Source organism: Netta rufina, assembly GCF_964035555.1.
Source record: "Netta rufina genome assembly, chromosome: 2".
Classification (NCBI taxonomy): domain Eukaryota; kingdom Metazoa; phylum Chordata; class Aves; order Anseriformes; family Anatidae; genus Netta; species Netta rufina.
Window position 1 is genome coordinate 119,086,639 of NC_140124.1, and position 27,694 is coordinate 119,114,332.

General features: G+C 41.8%; 1 protein-coding gene and 1 long non-coding RNA gene across 2 annotated transcripts in view; both read right to left on the reverse strand.

The window, feature by feature from the left end:
- Positions 1 to 5,949: 5,949 nt before the first annotated feature.
- Positions 5,950 to 9,716, reverse strand: PLAG1 (PLAG1 zinc finger). Its single transcript, XM_084282966.1, has 2 exons — positions 9,453 to 9,716; positions 5,950 to 8,878 (listed from the first exon to the last, which is right to left on the reverse strand). Exons 1-2 carry the CDS (start codon positions 9,692 to 9,694, stop codon positions 7,615 to 7,617), a joined length of 1,506 nt encoding a protein of 501 aa, XP_084139092.1. The 5' UTR covers positions 9,695 to 9,716; the 3' UTR covers positions 5,950 to 7,614.
- Positions 9,717 to 9,736: 20 nt separating this feature from the next.
- Positions 9,737 to 27,694, reverse strand: part of LOC311207071 — a 43,646-nt gene continuing 25,688 nt past the window's right edge. The window contains exons 2-3 of the long non-coding RNA XR_014618248.1: positions 13,512 to 13,611; positions 9,737 to 9,811 (exon numbers count right to left, since the gene is read on the reverse strand). This is a non-coding gene — a long non-coding RNA (uncharacterized lncRNA). The remainder of the gene's footprint in view (positions 9,812 to 13,511; positions 13,612 to 27,694) is intronic.

Here is a 27,694-nt window from a genome sequence, read left to right on the forward strand (position 1 = left end):
TTAATTATATTTTTTAAATACTTATTTATCAGAAAATATTGATTTCTTGAAGACACACAGGCCATTACAACAACAACAAAAAGTATGCATATATATAATACACTGGACAAGGTGTTACACACTGTATTTATTGTTAGTTGGAGAAGTTTGTAGTGAATTACCTGGGATACAGCACGCGAGCAGGAACTTGTTACTTCATACTACTGTGGTCTGTCATTCTCAGCATCACTTATCTCCGCTGTTGTTCCAAAACTTGTAACAAAACATTGCTGTTTATGTGCCAGAGGCCCTAGCCAGTACCGATAAGCAGCAGCTACTCCTCTACTACACATCTCAAACTTTTAAGCACAGACTAAATTTTGTAATCAAGCTTATCTTGCTGACCTACTTGCTGCCTCTTTGTGATGGCAAGCCCTTGCTGTGCCAACTACAGCAAGTGCCACTTTGGAAAACTTAATTTCTATCTGCCTTAATACAATGTTTTGATTTGCAAAGCAGGGAAGCCAAAAGCATGTAGCTGCTCAGTTCTTGCTAGTCTAAGCTCTGGATCACAGGTTTAGATTTCTCTGCCAAAAACATTCTGTATGCTAGGGTCAAGAAAGAAAAAAATAAGTGAATAAACATAAAGTGAAGAGGGGAACTAGCATAGTCTTTTTCTTCCACTCCTGGAGGACAGAGAGGCCAGACATGCAGGGCATACTGAAGGGCCATCTTTATGTACATTCATACATGAGGCTTGGAAAAAGGTGGTTACAGGAGAGAAAGAAGGGATGGATGGCTGTGTTTTTGTACAGCTCCGGTGATCTTTCTGAATGTCCCTTTCCACAAAGCATAATTCTTTTCCTTGCCAAAGGAAGAAGCGAGATAAGAAAATCAAAGAGCTTGAAAGCCCCTCAGCACTAACTAACGTAAAATCCTTAACTTCCACCATTTTGTCTAGCTCTGCCCTTCCAGGAATTGATACGGGACACCCGGCCTTTTTACCCACATGGGCACTACAGAACAAAGAATTTACTCCCTTTTTTAAGGTGCAAGAAAATGCTGGAAGGAAAATTAAAAAAAATAAAAAATCCCCTTCCCTGTTGAAGATGTGCCAGTTCTCATGAGACATATTAAAGAACAAAGGTTCTGGCCATGCTGAGAATATCTACTCTTTGGTTGGTTCGAGCTAACATCCAACTCCTCCAAGTCTTGGAGGAAACCCCTGAATTTAACAGGGAAATGTTTGGAGGGACTGTACCAAGAGATGCCTGAATGCAGCATAGATACCATCCATGCAAACACGTCCCACTTATCAGGGTTTTTAGAGGGTGTCAGTGTGGAAGGACATGTTAATCCAGTGGTGGTGGCTGACACCATCTACAGTAGTGAAAGAATTGGGTGGTTTTCTCTCAGGGGAAGTGGTGGAGGCTTTGCAGAGTATTAAATACATCAGTAGCCTACTATGGATCACGTCTTCATCTCCTTTCTACACCTTTCAAACAAATTTGGATAATAAACAGTTGAAGACAGGAGCCTCCTCATCCTGCAGCTGTACAGCTTTTGATTCTCAACGTAACACAGCCAATCCTCCCAAGCAACTTAGAAACCTGTGACACAGAAGTCATTAAGTCAGCTCAGATGAAACAGGTAGGGATCACGAGGAAGAAGAAATGTCTGTGTATGATAAAGCCAACGACTCTGTAACGATCATTTCTCTCAGACGGGGGTACAGGAGGAAATCTAAAAATTAAAGAATTGGAAGAGAGAGGAACCCAGGAGCAGGAAAACACAGACAATGCTGAGGGTATTTCCGATATACATTCTGAAAAGCAATGAAATGTGAATTTGAAACAGCTACATAGCAAATGCTAGTCGTTTACTTTCCTGGCAAACAGTCCATGCTAGGGAAACAGCTATATGGAAAAAGAACAGAGGCAACTTTCTGCAATTGTGGGTAGGCTGCTTGTCTGGTTTCGTGGTACCTCTTCCCCCAGTGCATTAGTCAGGCTTCTCAGAGAGGCTTCAACAGCAAGGTCACGGGCAGACAGGAGGTCTGTGGGATCAAAACAATGAAGTTTCTCCTGGAAGCATTTCAGAGAGACAACCCACATACTGTGCCTGTAACACACACCACACCCTTAGAGTTTACCCTAAAAACTATAACAATCAACGCAAATTACTTGCATTAATCCGAAGTGATGGAGAATCACTTGCCTGCTTCTCCCGCGTGTAGTCCCACCATGAAAACCCCAAACTCACCTTCTGGTTTCTGACAGCATTTCAAAGCGCAATTTGATGGCAAACAATTGCTTCCTTCAAGTCAGATCTGCCTTGTCACAGACACAGTAGCATCATCCAGCCTGTTCCTTGGTGAAATCATGAAACGCAGACATTTATGCTTTAAGATTTTTCTGAAAAACTGACATTTTACCAGTCATAAATCAGAAATAGTTATACCTTTGCAAGATCAGAGTAAGTACACCCAGCAAAACTAGATGTATTTAAAATTACTTACTGTAATCCCAAACATGCAGACCGAGATTATCTATTGAAATGCCAGGCATAAGGTATTCATTAACTAAAACCATTCTGTAATTTTATTGATATATTTTGTGGAGTTCACATATTTTTGTACAGCAAACATAACACTGTAGGCCACAAGAAGCTGCAGCACTATTGTTTAATAGCAGCAAGGTATATTTTATAATCAGGGTATGTGGACAATAAATAGTCTGTTTCTTTGGATGTGAATGTTTAAAATGAAGTTCTGCTGCAGCTTCATAATGTGATTGCTATTTTACAGAGCTTATACACAAAAATATATATGCAATCTTTTTGTCTATATTTTATACAAATACAACAGTAGTTTGTGAATACATTTTAAAGTACATATACATGATAAGCAACTCGATTTCCCATATCACAGGATAGCAAATTTTAAATGCAAGAAACATATACAAATTCAGTCTGGAATGCAGGGTTTTCTGTGTTCTTTTTTTTTTTTTTTTTTCTATATTTTTGACTCAAAACTTTTATCATTAAAACATTTTAGCATACAAGTCCAAACAATTTTTCCACTAGCTAAAAAATATAATTTCAGCAATCCGAGTCAGGTTTGGGTGTGTCATCATTCCCCAATATACTTTTTTTTTCCCCAGTTTTTGTCTAAATTCAAAGGCTTTTAGTAATATACGGTGTGTTCTTCACTCCACACCGTACAAAAAGCCCACGTTTAATTTTAATTAAGTCATCTATTTTTGTGAACAAGAGCTGGGCTTGTCAGCGTTTAAATTTGCATGTCCAAAATTTTACTTTTGCAAGTGCATATGAATACATTGTGGTGTTGTACAAAGTTCATTAATGACAAATTAAGTCACAGTATAAAAATATATCATACAACTATAGGTCTAGTATAGTCCTTTTTTCTATGGGTAAAAATACATCTGAATGAGACAGGGAGGTTTGTAGCACCATGAGAGGAGTTGTATCCCAAGTTACATTAGCAGCATGATCCAATATAACAATATTGCAGGAGTGTTTCTGAGGAGATAAACATTCACTCTGGTTCAACTGTACCACTGAAGCTTATACTGAAAAGTGTTTACATATGATTAGCAATAGTTCTGTGTCACTTCCAGGGCTAGATAACTGTTATCAAAAGACACTGCCTTCCAACAAAGTAAGACACCCTTATTACATAAAAAGCTTTGGGACTATCCAAACACATTTTGAGCTACTGTGGCATTATTTGCATGGTGAGGGTCATGCTAAGTAGGCTATGGTTTTAATGGTACACTGGGAAGATGCAGGATGGGCAGCTAAGTCTATACAGTTTACTACATAACAGGTAAGTACATTTATTTCAGAGGCTTATCTAGAGACCGAGAAGAATACAGGACAAGCTGCTAAACCAGTGTATGAGACAGACATAACGAAGGATGCAATCCTGCTCCCCTTGACGCTTATGGATGCAGGATCAGGCCCTAAGTTAACTTCAGACAGCAGCATAGCGTTGATAGCATAGGATAAAAAAAATCTGCATCAAATACTGCATGTAAGTATTTCTGCAATAGTTTACCATCCAGAACTCCAGAGGACACAGTTTACAATTGGTGAGGACAAACTCCTAATTTTTCTTTTTTTTTTTTTTTTTTTTTGACTGGTATTCAAAATGGCAGTAGAAGACAGTGTAGTTTGAAACATGTAAACCTAGTAAAAACCATTGTAAAACCCTTAAGAAAGACACACTGGTTCTGTGCAATATAGCAAATTGATAAGAAAACACTGTAAAAATGTACCTGTTTAAAATTACAATGTCTACCATTTTGTACACAAAGCATTATACCAAAGGCCTACATATATGTAATCTAATGGCACTTGAAACAAATTATAATAAAAGGTTTTATAATAAAAAGCATAACCTGTAAGAAACTTTCTTAAAAGGTTTAGGTTTTTCTTTTGAAAGTGCTATATCTTGTAATATGTGTAACATAGAGGTTGACCAAGCTTTATTTTAAAAAATATTGGCCTATAATACATGTTTAGCTCACTAGGCAAATGATCCTGAAAATATGTACTCTTAACATTCATTATTAGCTTAATAAAGCAATCAGCTCTGGCTCATGTTTCAGTCAGTATATGGTTTTTAAAAACCGCTACTGCCAAATTAACAATAAATCACTCTATTCCACAATTTACTACTAAATAAAGCACAAGCAACAAGTACACAAAAATATATATATTAAAGAAAAAAAAAAAAAAAAAAAGACCTTACTAGAAGAAGTTGCACAAAGAGTGGTGCATGATCGGCCAGCCCTCCCCCCTCCCTCAAAGCATCAATTTGAAACCTAGAAAACAGGGTTTAAAAACTGACATTTTAGTAGTGGCCAATAACGACTCTGCCTGAACATTATTCGAAAGCACGAAGGTGTTAATATTGCTTACAGCGTCAAAGCTGCTTCCACGTAATCATACATCCTCGTTCAGCGGCACGCTAACCTGGCCGACTGAAGCCCTGACTGAATGAGGTTCAATATCTTGTCTGAGGTCCCTACTTCTCGAGTGAAATGTACGTCTACCTCTGAAGTGAAATGTCAACCCCTGCTCAGGAAGCTAAGGCACTAACCAAGTGGTAAGGACTCCGGCTAAGTACTAAGAACTGGGTGTTGGCCGAGTGTTTGTTGTGATGTGTGTGTGTGTGTGTTTTTTAATCAAGTCTAATCAGAAACTGAGACTGATAAGCAGGTGGCACTGCCTCTCGCTGAGTGTTAGATGGGCCACATCAAATCCCTTCCGCCACTAGTCTGGCAGAGCATCTGGCAGCAGCAGGTGAGATTAAACTTACTGGCGACGCCTGAACGAGCAAATTCCTCCATGCCATACCAAAAACTTCAGCTTTGAAGCTCCTGGTGCCTGCACATTTCTGCTGCCAGAGCTGCCCGTGAGATGCTGAGCACTCGCAGCTTCCCCCTGCCAAGGGGAAGCTCCACGCGGGGCACAGCCCACCAGAGGAATGAAGTCCACTGATCTTCATCCCTAATTGATTTAAAAGACTGAGAGTGAAGCCAACGTCTCCCTATATGCATTGTGGTTGCTGATTTAAACCAGAATTACATTCTGTTGCATTCACCTTGTGCTCTGTTCACCTGTGTTTTTCTTTCCTTTATAAAGGTGACGAAAAAAAAAGCAATATTGAACAAATCATTCAACTAAAGATGTAAGTAAGCAAGCGATCTGTTTCATAGAAACCAGAGGAAGCAGTCATGAAGCAGAGCTAAAAGCCCACTTTGAGATAACATGCTCCTAAACCCAAAATCTAGGAGTAGTTTGTAGAATTTCAAAAGGTATTTTCCTTATTAATACATCCTTATTTTAATGCCTTTGGAACACAAACACATTTATAAAAATGTTATCTTTCAGTAATAAAATTTAAATACACATATGTATAAAATAGTAAAACTACACCTGCATATTGCTCCTAGAATTAAAAAAAACAGTAGGAGCTACTGATAAAACATCTGGAGCATGAGCTCCTTAAATGGGAGCAACTTTTGTTTCTGTGAAGTATATTCAGTTTAACCACTTAAAACCTTGTATGAATCCTCATTATTGTTTGAGAGATACTAATGTATTTGATTTCTATTTTTTAATTCCTTGTGCAAAAATGACAAGGAAAAGCGCGTTATTGTTGAATTACAGCAAATCTAGTTTGCTTTCATGCATCACAGGTTTGTTTTTTTTTTTTTTTTTCTTTTTCCTCTTTTGGTTATTAGGGGTTGGGGAATAGAATATATTGCATTAGGTAAAAGTGGTGTAAGCAATATGCTTTTACTTCACTCCTAAGAGTCCTGTCTTTAAATCTTGGCAGTGGGCAAAAAGTCCCTAACCAAGTACCCAGGTGTAGAAAGTATGATTAACATCTAACTTGTTGCTTAGGAGGACATAACACACCATGTAACACAACTGAAAAGTTCATTCCAATAAAAAAAAAAATATTAAAAACTGGTATTTGCAAATTTACATTCACTCTCTGACTGCACACTAATATTGAACTGAAAATAGATACACACTTTCTGGCTGGACTCGATCCACCCTTTGGCGGTGGCAGCTGGGAGAAGACTGATGCCTACAAATGTGAATACGCTATTGGAAGATTCCTATGCAGTATTCTTTCTATGCTACTAAAGAGAAAAAACAGCAAGTTAAGAATTAAAACAAAAACTGCGACAAAATATTCTGCATTACTAAATTACAACACTTTTATATTTCAAGATCAGCCATTAATTTTGCCTGTTTTCCTCTACCAGAGTCATGAAAGCACAACACAGTTCCAAATTCAACTTGAAACTTTTGTCATTTAGGCAAGCAGAGATTCTCTGTTGAAATTCTGTTCAGCCACGATTTTACAAAATTAAACTATATTTTTTCTTCCAATATTCATAACAGGCCACAACAATTTAAGCCAGAAAATGGCAAAATTTGTAACACCTTTTATAATGACTTCAATACAAGTCAAAATGTTATATATATGTACATGTGTATATATGAACTTCTATATATACACATACAAGTTTTCAGAAAAAATCTGAATTCTATATTTATTTAAAAATTTAGAATTGTCATTATAGAACAGATCAGATGTCACCATTTGGGAAGAGGTTTTTTTTTTTGGAAAGGGACTAGGCATTTTTTTTTCCCAAATCTTTAGGAATCTTTGCAATACATGTTTGAACTGGATTCTTTGCAAATGCTATAATATATAAAAGGTAAAAATGGTAGTTCCACCACTGACATCAATAAAACAGAGTGGCTGGTACGGTTGAAAAAGTTTATAAAAAGGGATGCGTGTTGAAAGTTTGCTTGGGATGACTTTCTAGTGAACATTTTAAATGTGTCAATTGGCAGTGAAAATGAAAACAATATAATGAGACTTTAAAAAAAACAAACAAACAACAAAGTAAACACAGCTGAGAATAAACACTTTCAAAACATTAAAAAATTTCTTACTGGCTTCATGAGATTGGTACTGTACAAAAGCAGAGAATTTATAATGTCTTATAGTAGGCACTAAGTTAAAAATGGTCACCTAAGGCATTTCTACAAATAGACAGTAACAAGCCAGCTTTGTACATCCTATTGGAAAGCTTGATGAAATCGTGGTAGGGTGGTGGTTGTGCTTAGACTGCTCGTGAAAGCTGCTGACAATGAGTGCAGAGACCCAAGACCTATACTATTGCTAGGATCTTGTGGATCCTGTGTTTGTGGTGGAAGTTGAGTCATAGAAGAATGTGCCTCCTCCTGCGTATAACTCATTCCAAGGTTTCCCACTGAAACAGAAGGATTATAGGGAGGGCCATTTACAGGTATGAAGTTGAACAGCTGAGAAAAGTCCAATGATGGGGTGTTTAGAGGTTCACTAATAGGAACAGAGCCCTTGGAAAGGGAAACCTCCCCAGACCCATCATCTAGTGGCCCTACTTGTGGATCCAGCCCTAGTTTTGATGAAGATGCTTGAGAATCCTGGGATGAAGAAGGCATACCACTTTGCAACTCCATTAAGTAACTTTCGATTTCCCCTTTCAATGGCTGTTCTTTTTCAGGCATAGAAACTGCGTATGAGGTAGAACTGAGCGGATATTTCAACGATAGCTGGTGAGAAGGGTGGACAGACTCCATATCTATTGGACAAGGCATTCCCAATGGTAATGATGTGGCAACCATTTGGTGTGCAGATGCAGAACTCTGCATGGACTGAATCTGAGTGTTGTAGAGATTTAATTGCAAAGTGTTTGTAAATGGCTTTGATGTCAGTTCACTGGAAGGTAAAGACATCACTGGAAGCAGCTCATCCTTAATAGGCACAGAAACGTTGCAGGTAAAGGGATCTAGAAGGTCCATTGGCTCTGTTTTGACCTTCAAAAGTTCTTGGTTGTGACTTTTCTTCATGTGGCGCGTTAGGTGATCCTTCCGCCCAAATCTCTGTGCACAGTACTGACAGAGGAAGTCCTTTCTTCCAGTGTGCACTACCATGTGTCTACGGACATCCTTTCGGGTGTAGAACCGACGATCACAGTGTTCACACTGGTGTTTTTTCTCCTTCACTCCACCCGATGACTTGCCTGCATGAGTTTTTAGGTGCTCCAGCAGCACTCCTGTGCTTTCAAAAGTCTGCAAACATACCTTACAGGTGAGGTCACCGCTTGTTGCTGCATGCAAAGCCAGGTGACGTTTGAACCCAAGCTTGGTATTGTAGTTCTTTCCACATTCTTCACACTTAAAGGCCTCTTTGTTGGGATTGTGTGTATGTAGGTGATTCTTTAGGTGATCTTTTCGGTGAAACATTTTCTCACAATAATTACACTTGTGGGTTTTCTCAGGAGAATGAGTAGCCATATGCCTTTAAACACAGATATATTCTGTAAGTAATTATTTTGATCAAAAAACACACGTGCTCATTTTTTAATGGCAGCTAAATACTACACTAAGGTTGCTTTGCAACAGAACCTTTTAACTGAAAGCATGACACTACAAAGACAGTTTGACAAATTAAAATATAGCAAAACACGAGCCATTTCTCTTAAATTGACACTTTAGTTTTGGTGGGTTTTAGCTACTGTAACAGGGGTATAAGGGCAAGTATGAAAGTACTTGTGTAAAAGTCCATAGCCAAAAAATTTCAGTCCATACTCTTTTCTTGTGACAATTCCTTATACAAATGAAAATTCTATTCTCATTAAGAAAACAAACAAACAGAAAACAAAAACAGAAAACAAATTAAGAAACAAAATCAAAGACATTAGCTTGCAAACTTATGTAATTTAGATTTCTAGAAACAATCCAATGGCTACTTTTAATTAACACATCCTCTCTGCAATCAGCTGAAGGCGTACACAAATATATACTTTTACACGGCTTAACACGGCCAACATAAAATAGATAATATAATCTGAAAGATAAATAGAGTTTAATACCTTAGTAATTTGTACTTAGAAACAAAGGCCTTGGTGCAGTCTTGTTGTGTGCACTTGTAGGGCCTCTCTCCTGTGTGAGAGTATGAGTGAACCTTTAATTTCTCAACACTGTTAAAGGCCTTGTCACACAGTTGGCAAGGAAAGTTTTTTCTTGGTTTGGTTTCACCACGCTTACGTTTCCCTGAAGGGACTTTCTGGGTATCTCTTACTTCTGACAAATCACCAGGAATGACAGTGGCCATCGCAGCCTAAACCAGGCCTTCTTGTTGGACACTTGGGAATTGCCCAACTCCACTAAATGATTTAGCTTTAGATGGCTTCTCAAGTTTCATGTGGTCGTAAAAGAAAGCAAAAGGGGACTGGAAAAAAAAAATAAGAAACAACTAGTTTGTAACTAAACTTAAATTTTGAAGTTTACTTGCTATGTGATGCTTCTGAATAAAACTTAAAAATAAAATTAGGTTCAGCTGGTCTAATGTAATACCTGTAGGTTTCTTTACACTATTTGCTGCAACTCTTAAAATGCATTGCTCAGGATGAACAGATCCACATATGCCCTGAAATTACACCTCACAACTTTCCCCTCAGGCATTGATGGAGAACAGCAAAGTTTCTGTCAGGTTTCAGGAGGCATCAGACAAAGAACTCACTTCAGAACACATGAAGATGGCTTTTGGCAGCTTCAGGTTTCAAAGGAATTAAAGCTGTGCCTGTGGTGTTTGTACGGACATACACACACATGCACGCACACATGCACATACACAGTTATCAGAATGAAAATCTGCATGTCTTGAGATGCAACTGGGTGTTTGAAAATCGATGTGAAAAGCAGCGTTTTGACAGCCTGGGGTGGGGGGGGCGGGGCGCAAAGCTCATATTCTCTGATATACTGGCTCATTTTGGTTACTGTCTGTGCGCCTATTCTAGCAAAACGCACACGTTTCCAATAATTTGTAATGCCAAGTGAAATTCTCCTCTGCTAATGGAGGCTCAATGTGTTAATAACAGAAACCTCACAGATTAGGCTTTTTATCAGCCTGGCACAGGAAACCCACATCCTCCTCACACCACCCTGCAAGGCACAAGGGTTTTAAGCGTTGAGGTTAGCTCGGGATGAAGGCTCCTGGTCCTCCAAGAGGACCCCAGCCCCTCCTGGGGTACTGCACGCTGGGAACTAAACCGGCAGCCTTCAGCTCCAGGAGGTGGGTGATGCTCTCATCTGAGCTGTTGCCAAGAGCGGCTTTAAACTCGCAATCTGGTAACATATAGTAGCAACTGGGCGCCTGTGATTACAGGGTACTCAACAATCCTCCATTGTCAGAAGCCGCTGACAGCTTTTATTTGATCGCTGGAGCGCAATTGCTACTTTAGATACCCAAACCGGTGCTACCCGTGATGGAAAGGGTCAAACGCGAGGTCTGCAGTGGCAGGGGCAGAGAGGAGGACGGCGGAAGGGCAGCACCCAACACAAGCAGCGGGCAGGGCCGAAAAGCCCCCAGATTTGGCCTTTCTCTGGCAAAAGCAGCACCCCCCCCACCACGCTGGTGTCATGGCCCTGCAGCTGCCACCCTCCACGGCCTCCGCTGGCACAGCTGTGCGAGAGGAGGCCAAGCCGGGCCCGACGGCAGCAAGGCCGGGGGCAGAGGCAGGGCTGGGGGCTCGGTGGCCGGCCACCCCCTGTCCCCTGGCAGCAGGGCTGGGGAAGCCGGCAGCTGTTGGGACAGGTGGAGCAGGGCGGCCAGGAGACAGGCAGGGAGCACCAGGCAGCAGCTGCTCCGGCCTGGTGCCACCTCCCCAATAAGCACAACAAACGCATCCCAGCTGGCAGCCAGGGGAGGCTCGGTAGCTCGGAGGTCCCTGCCATAGCCCCAGCGTGGCGCTGGAAGAAAGCGGGGAGGAAGGAAAGCCTGTGTTTATGTCAGGACGCGGCAGGACAGGACATGAGGGGTGGGGTGACAGGAGGGGGAGAAGGGGGTGTGCCTCTTTAATATCTGCATGTGCATTTTTAAGAATGCTTCAGATTCGAGATTTCCATTTGAAACGCATATACAGAGTATGTCTTTGTCTATGCCTCTTCCTCCCTCCTCCCCGTAACTTCTCTCTTGTCTTTGTAAGAGGAGAGAAACACTGGCAGAGCAAGATGGAAACCTGCTACCTTTCAACCCTACAGTCTTTGAATAGCAGATTAAGCTATACTATACTCTTAAAGCAAGAAGTTTTGTAAGACCACCTTTCCTCCCCCAAATTTTACATGGAACCACTAGCCTCTTTAAAGATACCCAGCAACAGAAAAGGTGTTTCTTTAAGGACTCTTATGATTTCAGATTTGTCTCTGGCCCATTCCCACTCATGGGACGAAGCGTGGGGACAACAATTCCACGAGTGGGAATGTGCACAGGTCTTCAAAGAATCAGCTTAATTTCAGTTTCTGTCTCATAAGTGACATTCTTGTTTATAAGTGAAAAAAATTACTGTTGTTTGGAGACTTGAGACCAAAGTACTTCTGTAACAAAAGTAAAAGAAAACCAATTCCAAACACTTCAATGGAGCTGCCAATGTATTCAAGAGGAGGATCTCATTCACATCAAGGTTGTGATAAGTTTATAGGTTGAAAGATTTTTCAGTATACACTTTAATGAGAATCTGGTAACAAAATTTATTGTGCCTTCCATAAACAAATACACCGGTCTTCTATGCACATTGGCCTGAAGATAGAATGAAATCTCATTTTAGCCTGTTTTTTCCTGACAACTGAAGTTCTGAGGGAGAAAAAAAATCCAGCCCCCTCTATGTTTACATACAGCATACCCATGCCTCGTGGGCACCTACGAGACCTGGTTCCCAGAGTGTCCTGAAACACCTACTGCCTCTCTGTGGGGAAGCAGTGCTACCACCTAGTGCCTCCCAGCCAAATCCCCATCTAGCCTGAGCTACAGGCAGTGTTAGTGACAAAGAGCGAAGGAACTACCTCTAGTGCTTGCTGTATGAGAGCATGATTAATTTGACCATGCTGGGTCACAGCAGCAAGTGGCTTCCATGCCAAGCGGATGACAAGAGGAGAAGCAGGCACAGCTGGCGGGATGCAGGCAGGGTGATACTGGGTTGAGACGGGACAGTGGACAACAGTAGGGGGGTGGGCAGACAGTTGTGGGGAGCACTTCATGGGGGTAGGAACATCTATGGACAAGAGGACAAGGTAGTCTGGTAATGCTGAGGGGCAGGTGGGGAGCTGAATGCATGTTGAACTCGGAAGACACAGCATAGCAGGCCATGCAGACGGGCGATGCGCAGGGTCTGATGCGAAGCCAAAAGCAGCGTTTGTTGTGGAACAGCATACGGAGTTTAGCTGTTAATTTAAACAACCGCCAGCTTCTCACTCCTGTTCTAAATGCAAGGATCACATCTCAGGCTTGAGGCCATCCTATATTCAGGCCAATATTATGTTACTTTCATCTTCTCCAAAATTTCAGGTGATCTAGTTGCTGAACCAGATGCAACTCAGCACATTCATATGGATGACGAATTCAAGTTTTGTTTCTTTATGATCAAAACTAATTAAGCTGACTTTGAACTGTGTTTAAGTGTCCTTAAAATGCATTATTAGAACAAATATAGTATGGATTCAATCTTTGGCAATGACAGTGTTTTATTAAAAAAAAACATGTAAGTACTATTATCTCAGTATCATTTCTCAACAGATGAGGCAATTAAGAACTTCAGTATTGATTTCTGAATAGCAAATAACCACTTTCATTTTTTTTTTCTTGTGGATATATAGACTGAGCAATGGAGATAAAACTTAAAAAAACACTGATCCTCAAATATTACACTTTCCAAAGACCAGCTGAAAGAATTTTATGAGTAATATTGCCTGTCTGTGTCTCAACACAATATCACTTAAAATCCTCATTCTTATTGGTGCTTTCACAACTGCAGGATGAGTGATTATATGCAGTATCAAATATAACAAACACATTACACAAAAGCTCATATATCATACTATTTTTAAAGAAGCATATACTTAAAACAGGAATAAAGCAGCCTCTGTTCAATGCACACCTGATGTTTGCCCACTAAAGTCCTCAGATTTTGGTCTTAACCAGTTCCGCTGACTCTTCTTGGAGGAAACCAGAATCCAGTACTTCCCATTTTTACTGGTCTGAAAAACAAAAGGAAGAATGGACTAGACTCTAGTGAAACCAGTATATTCAGAAAGTCTGGGATGTGGTAAGATTGGGGGTTGAAAAGGATCAGAAAGGAAAAGTTAAAAGGGAAAGAGCCAACCCATGCACAGAACATTAAGTACTGTTAATTATAAACTGTATGAATCAATTGCTCTTGCATTATCAGTAGCAATTAATGCACTTCAATTTCCAGCATACTTACATCATTTCAACTAACTCTACGCTGGACAGTAAAAAATAAATAAATAAAATTAGACAAAAGCAGAGGAGTTTTCAATAAAGTTAAAACAAACCAAGAAATCCACAGACCACAAATAATTTAGAAATAGCAGTGAAACATGTAAAACGCTGGGCCCAGACTTGAGTTTCTTACTCAGAAAGGACTGAATAAGAGAAGATTTCTGGATTAGGCCCAACTTTACTAGAACCTAATGCCTTCATTCTGCTTAATTATACAGGAAATAGCAGCTTAAAAGGTGACCTGCAAAGGAAAATAAAATTAATTTAAAAAAATAATAAAGCATCCTAATGATGTACGCGCTACAGGTAAATCCCACTAGAGGGCAAGTCTAGGTGTGCCTGAGCAAATCCAGAGGGCCTTTCTGGAATTTCCCTTACATCCCCCTTTTCCCTGCCACCATCCTTTTTAAAATTGCAGTACATCTTCCTTTTCTTGCCAGAAGGCCTCTTGGATGACACAGGTATATACTAAAAACATGCCCAATGCCTAATTTTAGTGGAGAGGTTTATCCCCTCCAAATCCTCCAGGTATGCAAGGGCAAAGCCCTGTATAGAGCACGTACCCTATGTGACCTATTCGGCTGAAGGTATCTGGTAGGAGCCCTGGAACAACACAATATTGCCCCCCACACAGTTTTCCCGTCTCATTTTCCATTCTCTCTGTTCAAGTTTTCTTTATTTTGATACCAAAAGCAGCTTTGCACAGCCCCAGCTTCCTCTGCTGGGAAGCACAAATGTAAGCAAACCAGCATGCTTGAACACCTATCAAAGGCAGAAGTGCTTCACAGCAACCCACTGAAGCTGTCTGGCAGCCGTGCAGCATTTACAGGGGGCTTCTTACATACAGGCAGGTGATAGAAACAGCTCCAGTACCCAAAACAAAACTGGAAGCTTTGTTTTCAACTAACTAGAAAGAGAGGAGACGCAACTCTCACCTCCTCTTTCAGAGGTCCCCCCATCACTCTGTTTTGGGGAGAAAATGCTGATGATTTCTTGCTCCATCTCCCAGCAAGACCATTATAGATTAGTTACCCTGTGATGCCTATCTCAACATATCCCACTGTCACAGCAGAAAGGAAGTGCTTCATTATCCAAATGTTTCTCCTAAAGTAGCTCACAATAAGCAGACAGCATTTCAGACAGCCACAAAAATTTAATGAATTAAGTCCTAAGGGACTTAGTCCCTTCACTATTGGTATTCACAGACTATTTCCAGTTTAAAAAAAAATAATAAAAAAGTGTAAAATAATATAATGAATATAATGCTCTCTCAACTGTATTCAACATTTTTCACTTAAATGCTTATGGTACCGAATTCTCACATCTGAAGGAGCTCTAGCAAAAAGCAGATGACCTTAGGGACAGGCCATCAGAGGCATGGGAAGACTATCCTATCAAGGGGAACTGGAGCAATGGGAACAAGTAGATAAGGAAGGTAAATGCCCGATGTACTTAAAATACTGAACAGAATGAAGAAGGAAAGTCAGGCACTCTTATTCATTACCTCACAAATATAGCTAAATTGCAATGCAGTGGATCCAGATGAGGGCAATGCAGGATCTCAACTTCTACAAGACCATTATTAAGTCAAGGAGTTCAACAAGATACATACAAAAGAGGAGATATTTGAATGAATGGCAAGAAGATCTGCCACATTTGATGAGATCAAACAAAAACACAAGATAAGAAAACTATGCTTCATGGCAGCAAGTCAGCTATTGGATAAAGGACTTTCTCTTACACACAGAATACCACAGGTGTCCATTATAATGCTGATTTTCAGACCACCTTCTTCAGAAGCTTTTGGCGCCAGAAAATCTCTGAGGCGGAATACTGAACAAAGATTTATCGTTCTTCTCGTAACTGCTTATAGTGTTACTAAGCCTTCCTCTCAACCAGGTGAGATAGGAACAATTTTTAATGAATATTAAAGCTCAAATTATTCTTCACGTGAAGCAGAGAAGCATCACAATGCAAAATGTACTGTTACATGCACATACATGCCTGAAACCCACGTGGGAATTTATAGCAAAATAGACTTCCATAATTTATCAGATTATAATTCTTAGAAATTATCAGATTTCTAGTATCCATGAGGCGTTAATTTTGCCAACCCTACAAACATTCAGATAATTGCCAGTTAGACAATATTTTAATTTACCAGATCTAAGGAGTCAAAGGGAAAAAAAAAAAAAAAAAAGCCCCCAAACACTAAAGTAAATCACTTGTTCCTGCTTTCGAAAATAAAAAGAGGGACATTTGTTTTTTCAAAATTCACAGGTCATCTTTAAGAATCTGAAAAAATAGCTGCACTTGGAAATGTTTTAAAACATGATTTGTATATGTAAACTAAAAGGATAATGAAGACATTAAACAAACACAACCAAGAATCCTCCCCCTAGCTTGCATGTCTTACATTTGTTGAGAGCGTCCAAACACAATAAAGGAAAATGTCAGTGTCGTGGTTATTTTCTTTCAAAATAAGGGAGTTATAATGAGAACACAGTATTGAGAACACAGTATCTGTCAGCAAGTGTCATTGCGTTTTGAATACAGAGCAGTGCATCAAGTTTTGATTCTTGAAATTCACCAGTTTGTAAAGCAGAACAAAGGTCCTAGAAACATTAGTGGTAATAATGACAGAATTAAATATTCAACAGCATTACAGAGTCATCTTGGGTTTTAAATATTTATTTAAGGAAACAAAATGAAAAGTGGTTACTTACCCTATGGAAACTGTGATTCTTTAAGTGCTGTCCGCACAGATCCCAGGTGAGCAAGTACTCACGTGAACAGGACCAAGTTCTCTGCAGACAATAATGTCCATCCAGGCTGTGCCTGTCAACCCTTACGACTGTTACCGTCAGTGGTGTAAGGCAAAAGACTGCCAAACTGTGCTGTGCACATCCTTACAACACCCAGCGTGGTGTGCAGCAAGAGCATCTCCAGACTCTGCTTTCCAGTCACGCTGTGGGCTAAGAGCCACTCTGTACACACTGCCACCAACACGCTGCTTTGAGAAGTGGCCACCTCCAGCTTCTGCATCTGCTCCTGGGTGGAAACAGTGTCTGCTGCAGCCCTGCCAGCCCCAGTCCTGTCTCAGGAGTTTGGATGCTGGGTGAGAGGGGGCTGGCAAGGTTTGCGGTGGCTGATGAAGGAGTCAGGCCCTAGCTTGTCAAGGAGAGGGAAATATGTGGCTGGAGGTCGATGGCCTAGCTGGGAGTGTGGTTTGAGGGCAGGAAAGCTGAAACACGGACGGACTTCCCAGTTTGGGAAGATGGAGGATGAATACGTGTAGCCAAGGAAGACAGGTGATGCTGCTGCTAAGGATGGCGATGGAGAAAACCATTACCAAGTTTAGGATGGCCCAGTCTGACCTCCCTCAGATTTGTTACTAAGGAGTAAAAAGATTCCTTCAGAGTGAAGGACAGATCGCTTGTGGTGCCTCTGTGGAGAACATGTCTGGAAGAACCACAGTTACTGTAGCATAAGAAGCCACTTTTCTTCTTTTCGTTAAGTACTGGAAGAGGAGCAAAAATATTGACTGAGGAAACCTGCTCTGGCACACCGAGCAGTCAGGCGATGGCAGTGGTAAGGGATAGCAGGGGGAGCAGAGCTGAGGAAGCATCCAGTGGTCGATGCAGCCACTTCCTTTGGTGCAGAAGAGCCAAGACAGCAGTCAGACAGCACCTCCACTGCCAAGCAGCAGAACTGAAATACGAAAGTCCTCACCAGGTCTGCCTGTCTCAGGCTGGGCCATCAAAACCATGCAAGCATCATCAGAGCTCCTGAAGATGAAGGAATCTAGTGCTGGGTTAAGGCAACTGAAGAAAGATCACCACTTAGCCTCCTCACGCTTTCCTTGCTCTGTGGGCTTGCACACATGTCTGTCATTAGGCAGTTCAGTTTGTGGAGGTGTGGATTTAACCCTCCTTCCATCAAACTCTCTGCTAGGCACAACAAGGGCGTGTAGGCACAAGTGGCAAAGTACTTGCAGTGTTCCAGGACAGCATGCTGGGACCTACAGGCCTGCAAGGCTCCGCCATCCTTCCTGGATCATCAAGGGTCACCACGCCTGCTGCACGCTTGCTTTGACCTCAGGGCAAGCGGTAGGTCTCAGTCCATCTGACTTGGTAGAAAGACGCTTGACTTTTGCAGGAGACTTGTCTTAAAGCAGATGTAGGTAGCAGGTCAGCCCCCAACCTGGTTCAACCAAGGTTGAACTCTTGGTCCAACCAAGAAGTACCTCTTACTGAGAGTGATCATTCAGTAAGGGAGGGTCTCAGCTGGAAAAGTTGATGCCACCAAAGGAAACAGTCAGGCACGTAAGAAAAATCTGGCAAATCTTAACTGGCAAAGATGCTGAAGTATTGATGAAGTATTGATGAGGGGTGCCTTTCTCAGTGTTGAACTAAAATCAGTCTTCTAATTTTATGCAAGGGTCTGAGACGCTCTTCATTCGTGGCAGGTGATCTGATACACATTTATTTGAACAGCATGTCACTTTTTAAAGGAAACAGCCAGTAAAGCCTGCTCACCTTTGGCACCCATGTTTAGAAGGACAATCCTGTCACTGGTAGGAAGATTCTCCCCAGTTTGCTCCAGTGAGACTGATATCCAGAAGGTGCATTAATCAGTGAGCTTACCGAGGCCAGGAGAGGCTCATTTCTGCATTTCCACAAAATGATACTTCATTTAATTTTCTGCTTGCTTTATTGTGTAATTTGGAAGAGATTTGAACAGCAAACAACATGTACGCACATGCTTCCCCCCTAAGCAAAGAAGACACCTGGCACGACGGTCTATAAACACGGCACTGCCAAATGGCAGGAGGGACAGCTTTCAAACCCCCAGAGCCCTGCCTTCAGCCATCGTGGCCTTTTGTACGGGATGCAGCAAGAGGAAGAGAGCCAACAGGTACATTACCTTGTAGTAACAGAGAACTGGTTGAGGTTTTTACAGCTGCTGTTCTCTCACAAGCCTACGGAAAGAAGTGAAAAGTCCAAGGGATCCACCCAGAGGCCCTCAGGGTTGGCAAAATGGCATTGACAGGTGGGTCTCGATGCCATCAAACTTGGCATTTTACAGTTTTGGACAAGATATCATAAATAATTGCTCACAGATGTAGACATTGGCCCTATTGTACAACAGCATTTCACATAAAGGGAACACACACACATATGCGAACTACTCACAAAAGAACTGATAAGTTGTTTTTTTTTTTTCTAATATATATACACAGCCATATTTATCTTATCTTGAACTTCTCCCCACAGCAGGAAATCAAGTTCAGAAAAACCCTTTTCCACAGAAGCAAATTCTAGTCTACTATATGCATGATCCTTCGTGGTGGGACAGCAGTGAGAGCAGGCATGAGCTGCGGTACAACAAGACAAAACCCAAGCGCGCACCAGGAGAATTGACCATTAAAGCTACTGCAGGAAAATGAAATGATGTGGGAAAAATAATGAAAATACCTACCCAGTGATCTTGGGTATAAGCACGAGAATGACTTAGAGATAACAATACAGAAGACTTCACCCCCAGGGAAACCGCCTAACAGCTAAAACATAAGGAATTAACATGAGCACTGAAACTAACACCAGGCAACCATCGCAGTCTAACGTTAGGGACAGCACACTGCTAATACCTAGCGTGTGTGCAACAAAGATCATGCTGCGAAGTGTACTATGCACAAGGCAGAAAAATACAAGAATTAAGATACTTCATCGAATTCAAAACTTCAACAAAGTCTTTTTTCTTTTTTTTTTTCCTTGAAACACATCCACAAAATAGAGAAATTTGCTGAAACTGCATAAAATTGAGTGGGGATAAACAAACATATCCTTCCAAACTAGTGTGAAAGATGGGTAGGCAAGAGGAACAAATGTGCTCACTAAGATGCCCAGACCCACTTCATGTTTCTGTGAATAAACAAACAGATCTCACTAGTAAACATTTGTTAAATATACATTTTTTTTCTAACTTAATAAAGGAAACATCTGGGAGAAAAAATCTAAATTGCTGTGGAACAATGGCCACTATATGAAGATAGCATTCATCTAGATTTGACTACTACATACATCGCTTTTTTCCTGATCATGAAACAATCTGCAACTCTTAAAAATCTGTACTACAGTCACGAAATATGGACAATCAGTTTTTTAATTTTAGAAAATAACTCATAACATGCTAGAGAGAGTATTATAAAACTTTTTTTCATAATATATAAAAAATCCTATCATGCTTGTCTTTTTTTTTTTTTTCTTCTTAAGTTTCTGGAAAAGTAGAAAACAAATTCACCAAAGTTTATTTTATCATGACTTAATAGTCTGTAATTTAAAAACAAAACAAAACAGAATTTCAGAATGCTAACCAGCATCTCTTTGTGGGCTTTCCATATTTTAAATTACTTAGGTCCACTTTAAATCTTGAGAGCTCAGTTTTGGTTACTAAATGTTCCAAAGGATTCCGAAGAGCTGCCTAGAGTTTAACCCATCTGATGCTTGTGGTTTTATGGGCTTTTTAAGAATCTCCATGGCACTGCATAGAAGTTTCTCTAAAAATTCTGGAAAGACTGTGACACAAACAATGTTGATGCTATAATTATTTTTAGAATGTTTAAAACCTGCAAAAGTACTTTTACGTATTTTGGAGTAAAAATACGTAAAACACACACACACACAAAACACACACCAAAAACTACCAGGAAAACGATCTACCTTCATGATGCTGATGGTGCTTATGTGAAAGCAAACATTGGAAACTACATAATCTGCACATAGGAATATGGCATTTTTATAATAAACCCTAATCAAAGGCAAATTCTGCATATGTACAAGCAAACACAGATAGGAAATGTGCCTGAAATCCTACACTAAAACAATTAAGAATTAATTGATGTCCATATAAAACATTATTTTCCTTTGTCCCAAGAGTAAAACAAGACGTTCTTATATCTAAAAAGATAAGAGTAAGTGTGTGGGACAGATTAATGGTACACCTAGCCCATTATTCTGTCTCCAGTAATAGCCAAAAGAACAGAACAGGTCACAACTGCGTGACATTTCTTACCAATACTCTTCTGACCTGCAACTATTTTCATGTCAGGGGCCTCCTGAACCATTATATAGTTTCTGTTAATTTAGCAACTTTCAGCACATCATTCTTCCAAGCAGTAGTTCAGGCTCCCCTTAGAAACCACATCCCTTTCTAATATCCACAGCATACTTTGGAAAAGTCGTCCCACAGGTCTCTCCGCTACCAATTTTATGGAGAACCTTTTGAAGGCTCAGGAGCAGCCTTCTCCCTTAGCTTTGTATGCTCTTTTTCTTGTCCTTCTACTGTTCTTCACAGCTGGCTCCCTTCTCCATAGTAAACTTGCTCACCCACTTGCTCATCCCCTAACTTACACCATTTATGAGTGTGATGAACAACACAGATCTCTGTGGAATCTAAGTGGGACACTCCTTTAATTGAGAATTGACTTTTTACTTCTACCCTTTGATCCTACCTTTAATACGTCATTTATCTGTGCAGAGACCTAAAGACACTCCCTCCTGCATTATAGCTCCTTAGTTGCCTTAAAAAGCCTTTGATATAGTTTACTTGGGAGTTTTGAACCAGAACATCTTTAATTCTCACTGATGCCTCCAAATAACTCTAACAGGACCTTAAAACAGGACCCTAAGAGTCTTTGACTCTTCTCAATTATACCTACCCAGATGGCCACCGATTCTATGCTTTATTGTAGCTTCTATCAAAACTGACTGATGGAAATTTCATATAACCTGCTGCAGGCCTGCCTGTCTCGGACCACCCCCAAAACTGTTTTACATCCTTACCTTTCAGAATTTTTTTCTAAACCTGCATACTTTAGGATATACCATTTAAACAACATAATTAGGTTGCAGAGCATAACTAGATAGACAGAAATTTAAAAGCTTTACTTTTCTGAGGTTCATCTGCCCTGAAACACAATACAAGATGTTTTTAACAGTTTCTATAATCTGTCAAGTAAAAGGGTTCCTGCTACTGTGGTCTGCCAGGTGGAATTCACAATGACACTGGTGAACTGAAAACAAACTCCACTCACATCTATTACCATACAGCATAATCTTGTGCAGCTAGATCTTGTCCGGCTCAGCCGGAGAGAGACAGACCAAACTGGAACAGCACAGAAAAAAAGCAGCCACCAGTCACGCTACTTTGTGCTGTGCTCATCATTTAAGCTGAAAATGTAAAACTTACCAAAGAGCTCAGCAATTTCACTTGAAGGTCTGCTATGCAGACAGCACAAAGGAACTGGCTGTACTGGAGAAATTAACAGGGTGCCAGAAGGCAGGGACAGGTTTTAAATAGCAAAGTCTGTAAAATAAGCATGGGCTAGAAAGTCAGAAAACATTGGACTACAACAGTCCAACCAGTGATTCATCGTTTGGGCTTGGAGAAATCCTCTACCCCACCACAATTTTTGCCTGTTGAAGGAAAAAAAACAAACAACACCTATCTCACTAACACAGGCTCAAGAGGGGCAAGGTGGTGGGAGGAAGTGTTTGAAAAATTGCAATACCATACAGAAGCTGAAGTGACTGCAACAGGGAGAGACCATTCACAGGAGAGTTAGATTTGCCTCATGAGGTTAGGTTAGGTGGTTAGGAAGCTCACACGTGGGACAGACAACTCCTAACAGAGAAATAAAGTGACTGAGAGAAGGGTCATCTCCCCCCAGTACCTATGCCACATTCTGAGTTTACATGGTGTGTTATGCAGCAGCCCAAAGAACACAGCAGAAACCCAGTCCTGTCCTTACTCACACAGCCTGAACAACAGGGGCTGGGGCTCAAAACTGTGACAGAAAAAGCTTAGCAGTGCTTTTTTTTCTTCTTCTTTTTTTTTTTTTTAATAACCTCAGATTTTTATATGACTTAACGGTGCTATTTCAATTAAAACATTGAGCACGACTGCCCCCATCTCATCTGCTTCTTTTCCCAGCCCCCAAAGTAAAGCAAAAAGTATGAAAAAGAGTGCTCAATTTCTAAGCAGCAGCAAATCCTCCAATACACCCGACAGTCAACGAACTGCTGCTCTATCTGAAAAGAAAATAACTTCATAGATCACCACAGCCTTACATTAAATAAAAAGTGTCACAGATAGTCAAGATGGCCTTTGCTACTGTTGCTATAGCTCTGATGCTGTGTGACTGTATCATACAACCTTATGAGCTAAAACACAAAAGCCTGAGGAAAGGATAAGTAAAGATGCAAAATACTTTAGGTAGAAACAAGACTTATATTGAGAGATTCAATGGGTTCTGCTGCTTGACATCTCAGGCGATGGCCTAATGCCACGTGCACGTGAATGACTTAAAAGAGCATGGAGCAAGGGACAATATGCAGCAACAAAGCAAATCCCTCTTCAAACTGGTCAGTTGTCTGCCTCAAAGCTGTTGTCAGTGAGCCTTTTGCAACCTGTGCAGCGCAGGCACTGCAGGTATTTTTGATTTGGTTCATACAAACCAGCTTCATCTACGCAATGCTGTTAGCATACACGCAACCAGCCTGCTCTGCTTATGCAGAACCCACAGAGTGCTTGCATGCTGTTAAGAGAGCATCCTTGCTAACGAGGTAAAGACATAGCCCTGCATTCGTTCCCATTTCCCATTTGGTGTGCTGAGCAGTTGGTTCACAGTGCTCTGCTGCAGTTTGTCATGCAACGTGCTTTGGGGTGCATACCTGAATCTCTAAGAATTGAGATGTGACGCCAGATTGCTGAACAATTAAAAGCACTCATGTGTAATTTAGACCTAGACAACTGAGTGCAGCAGAGGGAGGTGAAGCCAGGCAGTTAGTATCCAGAGCAGCCACCTGGAGAGCAACTTTTGGGATCAGGAGACTGGCAGCAACTGCTAGTTTCAGGCAGCAAAGGCAGAACTTCCCAAAAAGTCCATACAGAGCCTGCCCTGGAGCTACAAGACTAATCTGGGAGCTCCTATCAGTCTGATGAAATGTCATCAGCATGTAGTCACCAAACAGTTTTGCCATTAATCACCAGATAATCAGCTCGTTACTGGCAGGGCAACCAAGCCAGGAAGGCTCACAGCAGCGTGAGGAGGTTGCTCCACGGCCCGTCAATGCGCAGGAGGTCACGTACAGCTCTGGAGGGATAGGGCTGCTCGCTGGCACAGAAGCAGGTGGCGAGAGACAGACCTCTTCCCTGCTCGATGCCCATCTCTGCCTCCCAAACACACAGATTTAGGACTTCATCAAGACAGAGTATTCCCTCACAGTCCTGCCAGACACAGTTTATCACAGTAAGCATTCACCAGTACTAATATTAGGCGGTCTGTGGTGAAAAATCTGCATCCTGCAAAGTCGCTTTTGCTCTCCACAATCCAAGACACCGGTGTAGTCAAGAGTTCTCTATTTTTTTTTTAAAGCAACTTAGTTCAGCTTCCCTGATTTCTGAGCCTACGTGAAGTGACGGTAGAAACACACACACATGACTTTGCCTTGAACAGCTGCAGGCTGCCAGCAGGGCAGGCTTCCAGAAAGGTGGAAGGAAGACGGTGACAAAAAGGATGGAATAAAAACAGTCTTATGACTGTATGGTATGCAGCAATGTTTCACGCACGTTATGGGAAAAAATCCTGGAGGGCAGATGGAAACATGAAGTGGAGATGCTTTCGCGAGTCCCAGAGTACATTCCTCTAACGAGCTGTCCAACAAGACGCCTGAGCTCCTTTCCTGCTGCGGGAAAGTAGCTGTAAACTAGTGAAAAATTTGCCATCAAAAAGGTATGTTTTACTTTACTTTTATTTTTAAAATGTTGTGACAGGGTGAGCTTTACATTAGTCATGTACTCAGTTCGTGTTTCAGACGTGTTCAGAAAAGGATTTATTTACTGATTTCGCTGATGGTACTTTTTCAATAATAATAATAAAAACCTTTAAAAACAGTAGGTTGTGCAAGGAGTGAGATCCCAAATACTGTCAGGAAACACTCCTAATTAACTCAGCTAGCATAGTGGTCTCCTTATGGAGCATCATCTATGCTTTGCTGGGTGCTGGAGGTAGATGTGAAATGCTTGGTCAGTGTTTTGCTACAACTGTTTATGTTTAGCACCTTTGTATTGCCTGTTTCTTGTCCCCTTCCAGAACTGCACAATCCATTTCAGTCTTCGGGGAGTTCTCCAGGAAACCCTCCTTTCACCATTCTGCCTTTGCCACCTCCCGCTGAGCTGACAATTTCAAGGTTCAGATCCACCTTTCATTTATCTTCTGAAATCTGATGGCTATCTTTTAGCTAATAACTCCCCTCTTCACATGGGCTGCAGCTTTTTACGTGCTAAGAGAAATCAGAAAAAAATAAAGTTACCACTCACCCCACTTATTACAAGCTACTTCAATAATGCTGACTGGTTTCTTCCCTCTCGACCACATCCAAACTCTTTTCACCCCAACTTTTCTTTTCACCGTGTTCCCTTCAAACCTGCAAGATGCTTTCCAAATTACCTCCACATACTACATGTACATATGCTGTCGTGTTTTTTTTTTTTTTTTTTTTTCCTGGGGCATGAGGAATGGGTTAAGTTGGTTGCTATTGTTTCAAAACTTGAAATGGTCAGGCACTGCTGCATAGGCATTTGAATGTAAAGTTCTGATTTTTTATTATTATTATTTGTATAGAAAAAAAGACAGTTGGCATTTTATTTGTAACTGTGCAAACGTGCAACTAACTGTCCTTATGCTGAAGGGTATTACTCCCTGGCAAATTCCTGGGAAGTGCAAGGGCCTCATTTATAAAGACAACAGGCAAAGAGGGATAATGCACTACAAGGTTACCTGCTAACAAGATAAATGAACATTTCCTAGAAGGAAAAAAAAAAAAAAGGAACTCCTTTACCTTGCCATATTTGTGTCAACCCCCCCTCCCACACACTCTTTTTTTGTGGTTCCTACAAGTTACTGTAAAGCACAGTGCAAAATTAAGAGAAATCTGTCCTGGTTATTACGTTTCCACAAGCCCACTATGCTAAATAAGGTTTTAGAAAAGCAAAGCAGTTTGAAATTCCTCGGGCGCTTCACCCTCAGCACGCTAATGAAACTCAGCGACAGCGTGGCTTTAGATTTGAGGCTGCATTAAGATTTATAAACACTCTGAGCATGACTAAGGTCTGGAGCAGGGGGGCAGCATAACCAAAGCTGGGGAAGGCTGTGATTAGTGAGGAGGAAATGAGAGGAGATCAAATCAGCTGAGGAAAGAGGCAGAGAAGCGCAACTCGTGTTTGGGACTTGGCACAGCAAAGAAATGAATTGTTAAAGCTTCAACATCGGCCTGAGGAGGAGGATGCCATTTCAGTAGGTTGGGGGGCAGGAGCAAGAGAAAGAAAACCACACGATATGAAAAATGCACAAGTACCAAAAAGCGTGATCAAGAGCTCTTGTATTTGTGGGGTCTGGTACTGAAGAGAGAAATCTAATAATCCCCATGTCACCGGCACAGATCGTCACAGATGGCACTGACTAGGAGGAGGTCAGACCCACTCTTAGAACTGAAGGGCAGCTCGCATGGGCAGAGGTGAGGGGCGCAGACAGCAGGAGGCAACACAAGTCCCATGTAACACCACCCATCCTCTGTGACTGTGCCTCCCCCCAAAACAAGCTCCCCTCCAGCCCCCCAGTCCTCTCTCCTTCCACCCATGTGAGGGGCCAGGATGCTGGAGAGCACGGAGGCAAGCTGTGCTGCAGCTCAGCTGTCGTGGCTTTGCTCCTCACCACGTCTAGCTTTGTGCCTTCCCCACACAGCCAAGCTCCCCAGGGAAGGCAGGGAGAGGGCAGCGTGCTCCCAGGTATGTCAGCACCGACAGTGGGGTCACCCCTCTGGTCCTTCTAAACTCCTCCAGACAACAACCAGGGCAAGGTAGATACAGGATGGAGACCTGGGCAAAGAGGTCTCCATCCCACATCATGCCACTCCTCATGGGATGGGGCTCTTACACAGAGGGTAGGGAGTGTAGGTAATAGGGGAAGGAGAATTGGAGGTACAAGGAAGCTGAGACAGCAAAGCTTCCAACAAGTCCTTCAGCAAACCAGGACTGACAACTAGGCAAGGTTAGCTGAGTGAACGAGCCGAATTTACTGGGTTGGATGTGCAAGAATTTGGGGGATGGCAGGGAAGGAGCACCAACTGTAAGGCTGTTATTCTCTGGCTGAGGTGGTAAGAGAAAAGAAGACACGCAGGGGTCAGAGCTGAAGCACAGAAGTTTGGAGGTGGCCGGTGAGAGCACATACGTGTGGATGAGGAGCCCGCAGCTTATAAAGACACGTGCCTGCTCCGAGCTGAACGGCGAGGGGAAGGCTGCTACCTGCGCCAGGACGCTCCAACCCAGAAAAAGGAGTTTAAAACCCTGCTGCGAAACGATTGTGCAATTGGGCATGCAATACTTACTGGATCGGTTTCCTCCTCCAGCCTCTGCAGGATCCTGTAGCTGTTTCTTGAGTATTGTTCGCATCTGATGAGTCACAGTGCTTCCAGCAGGCCCAGGCCGGGCCGGACAGTGTGGCATAGGTGAGGCTACTGACCTTTATTTGCTGGGCTTTCACCTGGTTGCCTTGGGCCTCTGCTGTGGCATTGTGCACCATCCGGGGAGAAAAATAAATACATCACTCCTGGACTTGGTGGCAATGTCACCAGCAAAACCCCAGCCTGGGGACTTTCAGAGGGCACTCATTGAGAACCCCGCTGCGTTCCCTCGCCTTCTGACGCACCCTTTGTGGTCTTTTGCACTGAAGCTTCCCTGAGGCCATGCCCAGGTGTG

What these genes read in the sequence shown, in the direction of transcription:
- PLAG1 (XM_084282966.1), bottom strand. Translation starts at nt 9,694, where the DNA reads ATGGCCACTGTCATTCCTGGTGATTTGTCAGAAGTAAGAGATACCCAG. An exon ending in TCTAAGTACAAATTACTAAG is followed by an intron (nt 8,879 to 9,452) that starts GTATTAAACTCT and finishes CTGTGTTTAAAG; the next exon opens with GCATATGGCTACTCATTCTC.